We start from the raw sequence: 15511 nt of genomic DNA, 5'->3' as shown, positions 1-15511 counted from the left end.
GGTCATGAAAGGCTCAGCCCTAGAGAGAAAGTTCAAGTGAAAACTCATCTGACTGTCTCAATCTCCCTAGCCAGCCAGTTTCTACTAGATGCTCTAAGTTCTAATGTGATGATGCTGCCTTCTTGATGTTTAAACTCCTTCACTTGGAAACCTCATCTGAGGGGAACATTCTTCTTTGCTCAAGAGTCTTTCTATTGGCAATTCAGCTGGCTGTCTTAAAAGAGCTTCCCTAGTTGATGTCTGCCTGATGTTTCAAATGCCCGACTTCATGGTGTTTGCTGGTTGCTGTCTGTCTAAATTCTACTTGCTACGTATTCTTCTCTTTTGGTTTGCTGTATACTTAATAAATTCATTCATTCAACACCCAAATCTGACTATTGTGGATTATTACAGCCATTTAGATTTGGCTTATTTTCTGGCTTCCCTCTATCAAGCAAACAGAGATAACACATTTTATAATGTATTACAGTTGAATCTGTAGCTATCATTTCTATCTCTCAACAGTTTGTTTTCACAAGCCCTAAACTAGAAGACTTCACAATCTACTGTTATAATCTACCTTAGGACACTGTACCACGACTACAGATAGCAAGCCCCCCCCACGATGGGACAAGCCCCGCCCATGATGGGACACGCTCCGTGAGAGAATCTCTTCTCTTCATCTATCAAGTACCAGGCAGAGTTATCTAAGTGAGTCTCCTGCTTGAAACACAATTTTTTTTTGTTGTTTTTTTGTTTTTGGTTTTTCGAGACAGGGTTTCTCTGTGTAGCCCTGGCTGTCCTGGAACTCACTCTGTAGACCAGGCTGGCCTCGAACTCAGAAATCCGCCTGCCTCTGCCTCCCGAGTGCTGGGATTAAAGGCGTGCACCACCACTGCCCGGCTTGTTTGGAACACAATTATTACCTCACCATTTCTTTGAAGTGTCTTGTGTATCCCAAAGGAGGAGATGCTGACACTTTCTTTCTACCCAAGACAAGATCTTACTGTATATAGCCTTAGCTTACATTGAACTTGCTACATAGACCAGGTTGGGTTCAAACTTACAAAGATCTGTATGCCTCTAGCTCCCAAGTCCTAGGATTAAAGGTAAGCACTACCATGCCCTACACATTTTTGTATGTGCATGTTTCTTATCATGTCATCCCTCCACAGGACCTGAAACCAAGTCTGGCACACAGCAGAAACAAAAGCATGAAGTTACCCAGGTGTGGTGGCGCACGCCTTTAATCCCAGCGCTAAGTAGGCAGAGGCAGGAAGATCTCTGTGGGTTCAAGGCCAGCCTGGTCTATAAAGCAAGTTCCAGGACAGCCAGGGCTACACAGAGAAGGCCTGTCTTGAAACAACAACAACAAACAATGAAAGCACCAAGCCCCCCCAGTTTGGCGCCAGCCTCGGTGGGTGGCATCCTAATGACCACACGTCTTAAATCCTGTCCGCGAGAAGTTTTGTTCCAGAGCTGTGTCAGGGTTCTATGGACAGATGAAAACGATTCTTTAATGAACATGAGCGCTCGCCTGCATGTAAGTGCACCGTGTGCGCGCAGTGCTGCGGAGGCCAGAAGAGGGCGCTGGACCCCAGGAACTATAGTTACAGACACGTGTGAACCACCACCTGGGCACTGAGAACCAAACCTGGGTCATCTAAAAGAGAAGCCACTGCTCATAACTACCGAGCCACTTCTCCACCCCCGCCCCTTTTTTCTCTATCCCTCCCTTTCCCCCACAGGACAAGGTCCCGCTATGTAGCTGGCATACCTGAAGCCTGCTAAGTCGACCAGGGTAGCCCTGAACTCACAGAAAGCTACCTGTCTCTGATTCCCAAATACTATGCTTAAAGACCATGCACCACCCTTTCTCTGTGTAGCCCTGGTTGTCCTGGCACTAGCTCGGTAGACCAGGCTGGCCTTGAACTGAGAGATCCACCTGCCTCTGCCTCCCGGGTGCTAGGATCAAAGGCATGCGCCTGCCACCCAGTTGTCAGATTTCTTTTAACAGAAAGTAATAAATCTTGTTATTTAGAATATTCAGACTATTACAAGGCAGGGTTTTTTTTTTCTATTTATTTATTAGGTTCATGTGTCATAGTACAAACATGGAAGGCAGAATGCAACTTGAGGGAGTTGGTTCTTTCTATCAGGTTCCCAGGATTAAACCTAAGTACTAAATCTTGGCAGCAAGAACCTGCTGGGGCATCTTCTTGGGTCAGAGTTTTAATTGTGCCAGTGCTTCATTTTGCCATTTCAGAAAAGTTACCAAAGAACAAACGATTTAAGGGAGTTGAGTACAGTACAGGGACAAGTTAGATGTCTGAGAGAGAGGAGAGGAGCCATCCAGAGTCACCGCCCCACATCTATGTCTGAGAGAGAGAGAGAGGAGAGGAACCATCCAGAGTCACCACCCCCATCTATGTCTGAGAGAGAGGAGAGGAGAGGAGCCATCCAGAGTCACCGCCCCACATCTAGCTTTCACTGTGGCAGACGGTGTTTGTGCTGCCCCACGGTCATGGAGGACTGTGCAGCCTTCAGTGTACACTTACTTGTTGGGCCCAAGTAATTCAGGTAGCTGGAGAAGTAAATTTTTATGTAGCCCAGGCTGGCCTCAAACTAAAGAGATCCACCTGCCTCTGCCTTTCAAGTCCTAGGACTAAAGACATGTAGCAACTAAAGATAGCTCAGCCCGTGAAATCACTTGCTTCCTGGACTGGTGACCTGAGTCTGATCCTCAAGACCTGCATGGTGGACAGAAACCAACTCCACGTTTTCCTGACCTCCACATGTACACACAAAAAATTAATATAATTTTTTGAAAAAAGCATTGAATGTGGCTGATGGTTCCAGCACTAACACAGAGGATGGAGTTTGAGGCCAGCCAAGGCAGCATGAAGATATCCTGTCTTCAAAAATAAAAGACAGACGGCTCAGTAGTTAAGTGCACTTACCACTCTTACCAAGAACACAGATTTGATTCCCTGCATCCATGTGGTAGCTCACAGACATCCCTAATCCTGTCCCATGGAATCCAACAGGGTTAATGTAACCCTGTCCTATGGAATACAACAGGGTGACACATAGGTGGTATGCATACATGCACACAGGCAAAACATTCATACACACAAGTAAAATAAGTCTGAGTGCTTTACTACTGAGTCCACAGCAGTAACTTAGGAGTATTCTCCACTGAAAGATATTTTGTCCCGATCTTGCTGAAGATATTACATGCTGAATATTCTAAATAGGTGAAAAACTTCATACCTAGTAGAGATAATATCAAAGTAGAAGTGATGGTTAATATAAAAGATTCACGGCTCAGCTGGGTTGTAGCAGTGCATGGCTTCAATCCCAACACTCTAGAGGCAAAGGCAGGCAGATCTCTGAGTTTTAGGCCAACCTGGCCTATAGAATCAATTCCAGGGTGGCCAGGGCTACACAGAGAAACACTGTCTCAAAACAAAAACAAAAACAAAAAAAAAAGAAGAAGAAAGAGAGAGAAAGAAAGAAAAAAAAAGAGAAAAGAAAAGGAGGGTGTAACTATGTAACTCACAAATGGACAGACATAAACATAGGCTCCAAGGTCCAAATTATAGCAGAAATCCATTTTAGCAAGAACCAAGTAATTTAGGTAATGAAAACAACATTACAATGGCACAGCATAAATCGAACAAACCTATGTTAAGTGCATCTCAGAGCCTCTTGCCTGGCAAGGGAGGGGCCCTTAAACCAAAGACAAAAAAGAGCCCAAATAACTAACCCTTTCTTCTTAATACCCTGCTGTTATCAGCAGGAGCTAATGGCCAGAAGCCACCAGCTTTTGGCCAAAAAATAACAAAGAGTTTAAGACAGGTATAAAATTGCCAAGTCAGCAATCACAACTTTCGCCGCCCACTGCTGCCTGCCTCAGTCTACTCTGGATGCTGGGCTGGTCACTGGCAATTCTGCATATAGTGGTGGGTCCTCTCCGCTTAGAAAAACTGTAAGAAGCTATCTATTCATTGGCAGTTACATGGTAAGATGTATTACAAATACAGGTCAGGCCTTTATTATGGCTTCCAGAGAAAGGCAAACTACAGCAAGAAGCTGGGCTTGGACTGGCTACTCTGGATAATTTCAGAAACTGAAGTCTCTAGCTGACTTATGACCCTGAGTGTTATGTAAGAGCTAGTTAGAGCAGGTGGTTTCAAATACAGGCTCTGAAATGTCTGCTTTGCATATGAAAGGCACACTTAAGAATTAGCTCACACTGGGTAGAACCAGAAATCACATAACCAGATGCCACAGAACCAAGAAGACTACAAGAAAATAACAATGTGTCCAGCCTGTTTTGGTTTCCTTCACAGTATGTTCCAAGAGAACAAGAACTTTGCCTGGCTTAGCGTTGTCCTCACTGTCCACAGAATGGTACCTGACAGTCCATGTAGTAGTCTAGCTTCCACAGGGCCCTAAGCATTACTCCTCTGCTGACTCCTGACTACTTCCAAGACTGAAGGCAAACATTCTCCTTAGGTGGGTTACACTTAGTATACAGACATGCCTTAACACAGCAGTGTATACCTTTAATCCAGAGCTCAGGAGGGAGGCAGAGGCAAGAGGATCTCTGAGTTAGGGAGCTGCAGGACAGCCAGGGCTACACAAAGATACTCTGTTTCAACAAACCAAAATGGACTTAAATATAAGTTTTAGAGATCAGACAACAACTTTGGGTGTCATTCTTCAGGTGCCACCCACTCTATTACTTATTTGTTTACTCTTTGTGGTCCAAACCTCTCACTGGCCTGGAACTTGCAAAGCAGACTAAGCTGGCCAGCCCACAAGACCCACCTGTCTCTGTCTCCCCAGGGCTAGGATTAGAAACATAATACTACAACTGTATAACGTGTTTTGTTTTTGTTTGTTTGGTTGTTTTTTGAGACAGGGTTTCTCTGTGTAGCCTGGCTGTCCTGGAACTTGCTTTATAGACCTGGCTAGCCTCAAACTCACAGAGATATGTCTGCTCCTGTCTCCTCAGAGCTCAGATTAAAGGCCTGCACCACCATGCCCAGCATTACTCGCTTCTTAATGACAGATTTCAATTTAATATGACAAGCTTGAGCAAAACTACCTATTATTTAACCAAACTGGATATAATAATGCTTTGTAAACCAGGAACACTAAGATTTTTATTATTCCTGTTTGTTTTCAAAACTACTGTATGCATAAAACATTACCGAATTCATTAAAAACTGACCCTAGTAGTGGTTAGAAGTAGTTGAAGGTAAAAATACAAAAACAATGGAGAAAAAGAAATCTTCATTTATCCTTTAGCCAGCCTGAATGTAACAAAATCAACACAATTTAAGATGTGTTCAAAGCTGCCTGGGTGAGCTGGTGAACATCTTTCGGTAATGGTAACATGAATGGACTGACTATACAGTTGATGGCGGAATGTGACTAAACTGATACTAATTTCCAGGGCATATTCAAACCCTTATGTCACCAGCCACAGATTCCTGTGTGGGAGGGAGCCTAGTAACTTAGAACTGTAATCTCAGGACTCCAGAACCCAGAGGCAAGAGGACCACCACAAGCTCAAAGCCAGCTCCAGCTACACAATAAACCTGTTAAAAAAGAAACAAGAAAAACAAAATGGGAGGTGGGAGGGGTTGTTACTGTTACAATTGTGAGCGATGACCAAAGACAAGCTGTTAGAACACTGCTCACTGCTCCAGGGCTGCAGAGATGGCTCAGTGGTTAAGAGCACCGACTGTTCTTCCAGAGGTCCAAAAAAAAAAAAAAAGACCAAAAACAAAAAAAAAACACTGCTCCAAAAATGGGCAAAGCTGCCACACATCCTGTTACCATTTTCCCAAAAACAACACAGTGTGAAAGAGTAGGAAACAGATATATAAAGACAGCTTATAACTTATTTTCATGTTAAAAAAACAAAAAAGCTACTTACTTAATACACCTGGTTTTACATATTGCCAAATAAATCAAATATACTCATCAAGTTACTTGTCTTAGATCTAATTTTGGGACAAATCTTTACTCAGTGGCTGGAAATTGCTAAGTTTAAACTACTAGATTATTATAAACAGTAATTAATCACAGTGCAAATGCATAATCGAACTATTGAGCTAATCAGAAAACATAGAGGGTCTCACTTGATGCTGTGGTTATAGTATCTTATAATAAATAATTCCAAGTAAAATAAAAAACTAAAGCAAGCAAAGCCAAAGGGAAAGTATAGCCAACCTGAGACAAGCTATGTTAAAACTTGTGGAAAACTGGTGTTATTCTAGCTATCTCTAGGTTCACATGAACAACTGTGAGACCTGTCTCTTATTAAGTTCAGAAACATTACTCAAGAGTCTCACAACATGCCAGATGTCAGCTGAACAGGGAAGACACCTGAATGGATATGCCAGACTGGACAGGACAAGACCAGGAAGCCTCCTCAGCCCTATACCGAACTACAGATGGCTGAGGAGAGCTGGGAGCAGCACCAGGCCTGGGAAGACACAGATTTTGAAGAGTTCATCGTGAACTGTGAGAAATGCAAGCCTCACTTATGTCTCAAATGAAAATATTTTCTTTTTTGTTTGTTTGTTTGTTTGTTTTGTTTTTCGAGACAGGGTTTCTCTGTGTAGCCCTGGCTGTCCTGGAACTCACTCTGTAGACCAGGCTGGCCTCGAACTCAGAAATCCGCCTGCCTCTGCCTCCCAAGTGCTGGGATTAAAGGCGTGCGCCACCACCGCCCGGCTGAAAATATTTTCATATGTTGTTTTTAAAATTCTCTCTTAAGTCAAACATTTAAAAAAAAAAAAACCTGCCCTCAAACCCAACTATTTTTATGAAAACGTTCACTTAAGTTTTTTGGGGGAGGAGGGAGATGCCTGATTAGAAAGCTCAGAGTATCCTTAAAACTTGAGGGGTGGTTCTGCCTCTGCTTTGCAAGTGCTGGGATTACAGGCCTGCAACACTATCATGCCCAGCAAGCTACACTCACTGGAGGAACAGAAAGCCTAACTACTGACAGTTAAAGATTTAAGAGGCAAATTACACAGAAATTCAAACAGAACATTTTTAAAAATATTAAATCAACATACCTTTTGTAGACTTGTTGGATTCAACTGAGTTTTGTCAATTATTTTTATTGCAACCTAGAAAAAAAGGTATTTTCATATTTTCAGAACTTGCTAATTATAGACTTACCAGTAACAGTTTTGTAAATTCTCATACATATGGCATTGTTAAAAAGCAATCAAAACAGCAAATCTCAGCTGGTTATGACAAAGCAATTAGAACTTCCTAAGACTATTAAGACCAACTCATGAGAACCGTATGCCAATGATACTATAACATTTTTTATACTTGTTACTTACATAGAAGACGGTGAAATTATCTATTCTTCCCTCAAAATATTACAGAATGAATACTTCAAAAATGATATACAGTGTAGCAAGTCTCTTTCCTTTGGGAGCAGTAGTGCTGGCTAGACAGAATCTTATTCATGCTGCACGAGTGTCTGCTACTGACCTTTAGCTCTCATCCCTAGTTTGCTATTGACTGACACTCATTTCAGCAGACTTTGGAATCCCAGGGCAGAAACCTGAAAGGAATAGTCAGCCTAAAATACCTGTTGGAGTGTCTTGCACACAGAGCTTTTGTAAGTAATGAAGTAAGTTGGTGTTGAATCTGAAAACATCTAGCCACGCAAGAAACCCACTTCAGACAGAAGACCTGGTAAGATGCAGGCATCTGTCCGTCTGGTGCCAAGGACATTTCAGGTGAGTAACGTTCAAGACCAGTCTGAGGAATCTATCTCAAAGAACAATGGAACAGTCCCTGAGACTGTTAAAGAAAGCTCCAGACCAATCAATCTGTGGGCTAACCATGCAAAACATATGCAGAGGCAATAAAGGGGTCATTTGGCAACTTTTGTTCAGAAAGAGCATATACTAGCAAATAGTATTTAAGGGAAAAACAGAAACAAAACCCCACTAGCACAAGGGAGAAACTACAGCTTCTAATAATATGTATTTCTTACTTAAAAGGAAAGGCATCAGTTTCACTAGTGTTCAGTAAATGGATGAATGAGTATCCTCACCTGGTAAGCTTATCACCTGTTGCATTAAGATGGCTGGGAGAAAAGTCCTGTGTTAAGAACATATTCATACCATGCACAAGGCCTTCACCAGCAACAAAAAAAGGAAGGGAAGAGGAATTTAAAAAAAAAAAAAAAAAGTTCTACAGATCATGTGTGTCAAACGTTAAGAAGTGGAGGGGAACTTAAGAAGAAAAGGATTCGCCAGGAGGAGCGTATGAACTGAGTGCAGCTCCCCACTTAAGGTGCAGGTCAGTCAGCAGACCGCCTTGTAAGATGCGCAGAGCCCACTTCCCACTGTGCATCCTGTAGAACTCATATCCTGTAAACCCACTGAAGCAGTCAAACCCCATAGCAGTCAAAGTCTGGGGCAAGAACTTCGAGACTTTCCATGCCAATGATTCTCAAACTTCTTGGTGCCTTTACATCCTTAAGGATTACTGATGACCCTAAGTCCGGGCTGTATCTGTCAATATTTACGACATCATAAATGAAAAAAAAATTATAAAAACAAACATCTACCCATTCATTACAAAATAACAATAAACCTACTGTGTTACCATAGCAAACTTAATGGAATTCCTTTTGTCTTTAAAACAGGGTCTCACTATATAGCTCTGTAGACTAGGCTGGCTGACTTCACTGCCATCTATCTGCTTGCCTCTGCCTCCTGAGTGCTGAGGTTAGAGGTGTGTGCCAGCTTCTGGATGTATGCTACTTCTGTTGTCATAGCGTTATCATATGGCTTCTGGAAACTCCTACTTTCTATTTGTGTGAGAATTTACAAAGTAAATGGTTTAATAGTATTAGTACAAAAACTGTTTTAAGATTTATTTTTGTGCCCAGCTCGGTAACTCACACCTCTAACCCCAACACTTGGGAGGCAGAAGCAGATCTCTGTGAGTTCGAGGCCAGCCTGGTCTTTGGCACAAGTTCCAGGACAGCCAAGGCTACACAGAGAAACCCTGTGTAGCAAAAACAAAAACAAAAAGTATTTGTGTGTCTGTCTATCTATCTACTGTGTATGTGCACACATGTATGCTACTGATGACAACTGTCTAAAGTCAATTCTCTCTTTCCACTATTGTGGGTTCCAGGGATTAAATTCAGATTATCTGATGAGGCAAAGACAGAGGAATCTTTATCCACAGAGAGCCATCTCACCAGCCAACACCTTATGACTTTTAAAAATTACTGAACTTGGTCTAAAATAAATTACTGATTAGCTATGAATTTGTTAGCCTCTAGGAACAAGAAGAAACATTGTAGCAATGATTCTGACTCCAGGGTGAAAAGACTACTCATCTGCTCCAGAGAAACACAGAACAGAGAAAAATGTGGAGAATGTATATACATGCATTTATAAAAAAGTCAAAATACTAGTTCCATATTTGGGAAATATAAATTTAAGTGGAAACTGTACTAAAAAAGAGAAAAAGTACTTGCTGGTAGGATATTTGAATATTATCTATACATATCTCCTCTGGGAAAGAGAAAGGCTATTTATTAATCTTTACAGACCAAGTTGTTCTGCAGGTAGGTAGTTTGCTCTGAGATTGAGACACTCTATCCTGTTATGAAGCTCCTTCAAGCAGGGGGATAAACAACTCAAAATAGTTTCAGGAAGTCCTGGAAACTGACCAGATTCACTAGGCCCCTCCTTGCCAGAATACCACAATAAAACCTGAGAGTAAAACCAGCCAGGGCTACACACAGAAACTATCTCAAAAAAACAAAACAAAACAACAAAAACCTGAAGAGTCCTTCTCAGATAAGTGGAGTTTAGCTTCAAAGAGGAGTCTTCAGACAGACCAGCTGAGGCAGGCACCTGCAGAAGACACTCTCCAACCAATTCAACTGCCTGCAACTCCATGTGTATAGTGTGCCCCAGGTTTCCACCAATGCTGGGGTGGCTTTAGTGATATGGCTGACTTTGAGTCATTTCTGTTCCTGGAAGTAACCTCTCACCTCTATTCCTGTACATAACCCAAATCAGACTTAGGATTCACCAAGCTGGACTGTGGTGGTATGTACTTTGGTTTGTTATGAACTCCCTAGCTGGGGTGAGATTTTTGTGTAATGTCTCCCCAGGAAAAGTTTTGTCACACCAAGAGTATGATACTTAAGTTTGTTGAGCTGATCTAAGACCTTGAACACTGATAATAAGCAACCAAAGATACATTAAAAATGAAGGTAGAACAATTAAAACACATGATCTCCGGCATTTTAAATGTGTATTAAGTAGAATTTTCTTCAAACTTGTTCTCTTTATGACTCATATTTAGTTTTCCATGCACTGGTAATATTTGCCTATGTGTATCTGTGTGAGGGTGTTGGATCCCCTGGAATTGGAGTTACAGACAGTTGTGAACTACCATGTGAGTGCTGGAAATTGAACCTGGGTCCTTTGGAAAAACAGACAGCGCGGTATACTTAACCACTGAGTCATTTCTCCAGCCCCCAAACTTTATTTTCATGAGCATTTTTACATGTATTTGGAATTTCTTTCTTTTCTGGTCATCATCTGCATTCTCAGGGAAAATCTGGCAGTCTGGAGGCATTTTCCCACTTTCTTCTGACACTTGGGTTTTCAAAGCTTAATATTCTTCTTCACAATTGCTAGTTTCTTCTGGCTATAAACTATACCTTCCTATTCTAAAGAGTCTATCCTGTTTCTGTTCTTACATATTTCATATTCAGGAACTGCTTTGTTTGTGGGTTGTTTTTTTTTTGGGTTTGAGGGTTTTATGAGAAGGTATCTCTGTGTAGCCTTGGCTGTCCTGGAACTCACTCTGTAGACCAGGCTGGCCTAAACTCACAGAGATCTGCCTGCCTCTGCATCCTGAGTGCTGGGCTCACTGCCCTGCACAACCACTGCTCTTAACTCCTGAGCCATCACTACATTCAGGGACTGCTTTTCAAAAAAGGTCAAATATGTTGTATACAGCTCCACTAAAGTACATGAAAGTCCTCAAAGCTGCTGTGAGTGAAAAATGATCACTTAACATATATACACAGTATAACATATATACACAGTATAACATATATACACAGTATAACATATATACACAGTATAACATATATACACAGTATAACATATATACACAGTATAACATATATACACAGTAAGGAAACCTGATGAGGAAATTCTCAACCTCTTTTCCTCCACACTGGGTTGACTCAAACACCGGATTAAACCTTGAGGTCAGGAAAAAAGGGGACTAGAGGGTATGACCACTGTGGTGTATCAGACAGGTCAAGGCTACAGAGGAGATTACAATTCATTCTCCAGTAGTGGGTGGGTTTGGGGAAGAGTGGTACAAAATAAAACCACAAAGGTTCCCTAGGTGAGAGAAGATTGTACCTGTCACACCCTGTTATCAAGTTCTGGGAATTTTTATTCAGTAACTCTGACACCAGAAGCAAAGTGAAAGTTTGAAAACAGAAATAAAGATGCTCATGGAGGAGACCAGGTCAAGCAAATACTCCCGGAGTATCACCTTCTACCTCCTGATCCAAAGGTCCTAACATTGTGAGCCTGAAGGAGTTCAAGCATCCATAACATTAAAAGCGCAGTCAAATGCACGCAGTACTCTTGCAGAGGGCCTAAGTTCAGTCAACTCCCTGTAACCAAGTTCAGCAGCAGACAACCACCTGTAATCTGGGTGTGACAGAATCCAATGTCTTTGACTTTCTTGGGCACCTACACCCATCAGCACAAAACTACACAGACAGCACACACACACATGCAATAAAAAAATAAAACCTTTAATGGTAAAAAAGAACGCTAAATCCCTTAAGCTCTCAATAGCCTGAATACTAGTCTACTTCAGCTGATATAATAAACATCACCAACTGCAGCTTAAACAACAGAAATTCGTTTCTTCTCTTTTTTTTTTTTTTTTTTTTTTTTTTTTTTTTTAAAGAATTTTTATTTATTTATATATGTAAGTATTCTGTAGCTGTCTTCAGACACCCACAAGAGGGCATCAGATCTCATTACAGATGGTTGTGAGCCACCATGTGGTTGCTGGGATTTGAACTCATGACCTCTGGAGGAGCAGTCAGTGCTCTTAACCACTGAGCCATCTCACCAGCCCTCGTTTCTTCTCTTTTAGAGGATGACATTCAAAATCCAAGTGCCAGCAGGTTAAGTTCTGGGGAGGGCTTTGTTCCTAGCTCCAGAGAGCTGCCTTCTCACTGTGACCTCATGGGCATAGCAGTGAGGGAAGACAGAAAACTAGAAATGATTCTCTGTTGTCTCTTTTTACAAAAACACAAATACTACTGATTAAGGCCCTGGGTTCAAGATTAACGAGTTTAGCAGGGACAGGAGCGAGGCATGGAGACAAAACTGAAGAATTCGTGGTGACTGGGACAAGCTGCCATCCTCCAACCCTGCTCCAGGCAGAAGAGAGGATCCCTATCTAGATGAATGTAACATACCCAGAGAGGAGATAAAGTCAAGTGCCAGGGGTCTCCACCTGCCCTACACTGCCAAAGGCAAGCCTGGTGGCCATAGCCTGTACACATGAACATAACTCACTTCTTAGAGCTCCGACTTAAACAGATAGCCAGAGATGACCAGATTGCAAAAAGACAGTCCATACAAGTAAGAAATGCTGTGCCCTTGTGACCACATAAGTACAAAGACAGACACACACACACACACACACACACACACATCTTTTTTTCTCGCCCAAGACAGAGTCTCTCTGTGTATCCTGGCTATCCTGGAATTCACTCTGTAGACCAGGTTGGCCTCAAACTCAGAGCTCTATTAGCCTCTCTGCCTCTCTGTCTGCCTCTCTGCCTGCCTCTGTCTCTGGAACGCTGAGACTAAAGGTGTCAATTTTTTTTAAGACTTACTTTTTATTAATTTAAGTTTAGTGTGCTAAGTATCTGCACATGCTTTAGCCTAGAGTTTACATGACCTGACAAGACTACTAGGAATCAAGCTTGGATCCTCTGGAGAATAGTCCATGCTCAACCACTAACCTATCTCTCCAGCCCCAAATTAATTTTTTAAAAAATAATCTAGAAACCAAAAGGTAATAAAAGTACTTAGGAGACAGAAACAGGAGGATAACTGTGAGCTGAAAGCCAGCTTAGTCTACAGAGCAAGTCCCAATCAGCACTATAGAGTCAGTCTCTGTGTCTCTCTTACACACACACACACACACACACCCCAGATCTAACAGACAACCAAAACACAAAGAGTTTAAATCACCGATACTTTAAAAGAACAAATAATAAATGAGGACTGGTGGGACGGCTCAGTGGGCAAAGGCACTTTGGCCTGCTAATTCTAATCCCTAAATGCACAGTGGAAGAGGGGGGAACCTAACTCTCACAAACTGATCTCTTCTACATGTGAACAATGACATATGCACTTACCCACATTTGTTCATACATATGCACATGCACACATACACATTAGATATAATTTTTAAAAAATAAAAGGTATAAAAAGGAAATAAAAATATGCATAATGGGGGTTAGGGATAGCTCAAAAGTTAGGAGCACTTGTTCCTAAAGAAAAAGACTCAGGTATCCTCAATCCTCAAAAAAAAAAAAAAAAAAAAAAAAAAAAAAACTAAAAAAAAAGACAGGCATGGTACCACACACCTTTAATCCCAGAACTTGAGGGGCAGAGGCAGGTGGATCTCTGTGAGTTTGAAGATAACCTGGTCTATAAGATCGAGTCCCTGGACAGCCAAGGCTACACAGAGAACCTTGTCTCAAAAAAAAACAAAACCAAAAAGTTCTCCGCACTTACATGGGACCTCACACTATCTGTAACTTCATTTCCAGGGACTCCTAGAAGCTCTCTTTTGGCAGGGCACATACTGTAAGTAAAACATTCACACATGAGCTGGAGAGATGGCTCAGCGGTTAAGAGCTCTGACTGCTCTTCCAGAGGTCCTGAGTTCAAATCCCAGCAACCACATGGTGGCTCACAGCCATCTGTAATGGGATCTGATGCCCTTTTCTGGTGTGTCTGAAGACAGCAGATTATATATATATACATACATACATACATACATACATACATATATATATATATATATATATATATATATAATATTATAAAAGAAATAACAGGCTGGGCGGTGGTGGTGCACGCCTTTAATCCCAGCACTTGGGAGGCAGAGGTAGGCGAATTTCTGAGTTCGAGAGTTCAAGGCCAGCCTGGTCTACAGAGTGAGTTCCAGGACAGCCAGGGCTACACAGAGAAACCCGTCTTGAAAAACCAAACCAAACCAACAAAAAAAAAAAAGCACAACCTGAATTTGAACCCTAAAATCCACAATGGTAGGAAAATGGCTCTAATCTTTTTTTGTTGTTGTTTTTTGTTTTTCGAGACAGGGTTTCTCTGTGTAGCCCTGGCTGTCCTGGAACTCCCTCTGTAGACTAGACTGGCCTCGAACTCAGAAATCCGCCTGCCTCTGCCTCCCAAGTGCTGGGATTAAAGGCGTTCGCCACCACCACCCGGCTGGCTTTAATCTTTAACGGGGCAAGTGTTGTGCATGCTCATGCTCACACACACTCTAATAAGAAAAACAGTACTGTTACTAAAAATAGCCAAATAACAGAGATCACTATCATGCCCATAAGTCTGTTTTTAAAAAATGATATTTCCTGATTTATTTAATTGGAAGGTAACCTTTGACCATTCTTTTCTTTTTTTAAAGATTTATTTATGTATATGAGTACACCATTGCTCTCTTCAGACACCCCATAAGAGGGCATCAGATCCCATTACAGATGGTTGTGAGCCACCATGTGGTTGCTGGGAATTGAACTCAGGACCTCTGGAGGAGCAGTCAGAGCTCTTAACCACTGAGCCATCTCTCCAGCCCGAGTCTCTTTTTTGTTAAGTCAAAAGCTAATATCTATATAATAACTGTAGAAATTCTCTTGGAATAGAGAAATTTTTTAAAAAACAAAATTTTTGCTTTCTACATAGTAATTTGTATGATTTTTACATATATGACTCTGGTCATACCTACAACAGAAAGGAGAAAGCGAAAAATAATTTTGACTAAAGTTTTTGAAAACTGAGAAAAACCTTATTAAGTCACTATGGTCACCTTCTGGAGAAAGACTACACTGAAGTAAGCACAGTAGACCAGACTCCAGCAAACACTGTTGGTCTGACTATCTGGTTAACCTCTAACCTCAGGAAACTGGAACAAACAACTGGGAATGGTAGGTACTAACTTGTTATGTCAAGAACTTATCTCTTGCTGGGCCAGGGTGGCACATGTCTTTAGTCCCAGCACTCGGGAGGCAGAGGCAGGCAGATCTCTTAGTTGGAGTCCAGCCTGGTCTTTAGAGTGAGTTCCAGAACAGCCAGGCTACACAGAGAAACCCTGTTTCGAGAGAAGAGAGGGGAGAGGGGAGAGGGGAGAGGGGAGAGGGGAGAGG

At 41.8% G+C, this 15511-nt stretch overlaps 1 protein-coding gene across 6 annotated transcripts in view; it reads right to left on the bottom strand.

The window, feature by feature from the left end:
* Positions 1 to 15511, bottom strand: part of Mark3 (microtubule affinity regulating kinase 3) — an 85630-nt gene that overhangs the window by 50156 nt on the left and 19963 nt on the right. For all 6 annotated transcript variants that reach the window (XM_028764575.1, XM_028764577.1, XM_028764579.1 and 3 more), the window contains exon 3: positions 7083 to 7136. In XM_028764575.1, the coding sequence (XP_028620408.1) occupies positions 7083 to 7136 (54 nt within the window). The remainder of the gene's footprint in view (positions 1 to 7082; positions 7137 to 15511) is intronic.

This window comes from Grammomys surdaster, unplaced genomic scaffold, assembly GCF_004785775.1.
Source record: "Grammomys surdaster isolate TR1022 unplaced genomic scaffold, NIH_TR_1.0 144, whole genome shotgun sequence".
Classification (NCBI taxonomy): domain Eukaryota; kingdom Metazoa; phylum Chordata; class Mammalia; order Rodentia; family Muridae; genus Grammomys; species Grammomys surdaster.
Note: the sequence above shows the minus strand (reverse complement) of the source record. Positions and strands in the feature narration are given on the sequence as shown.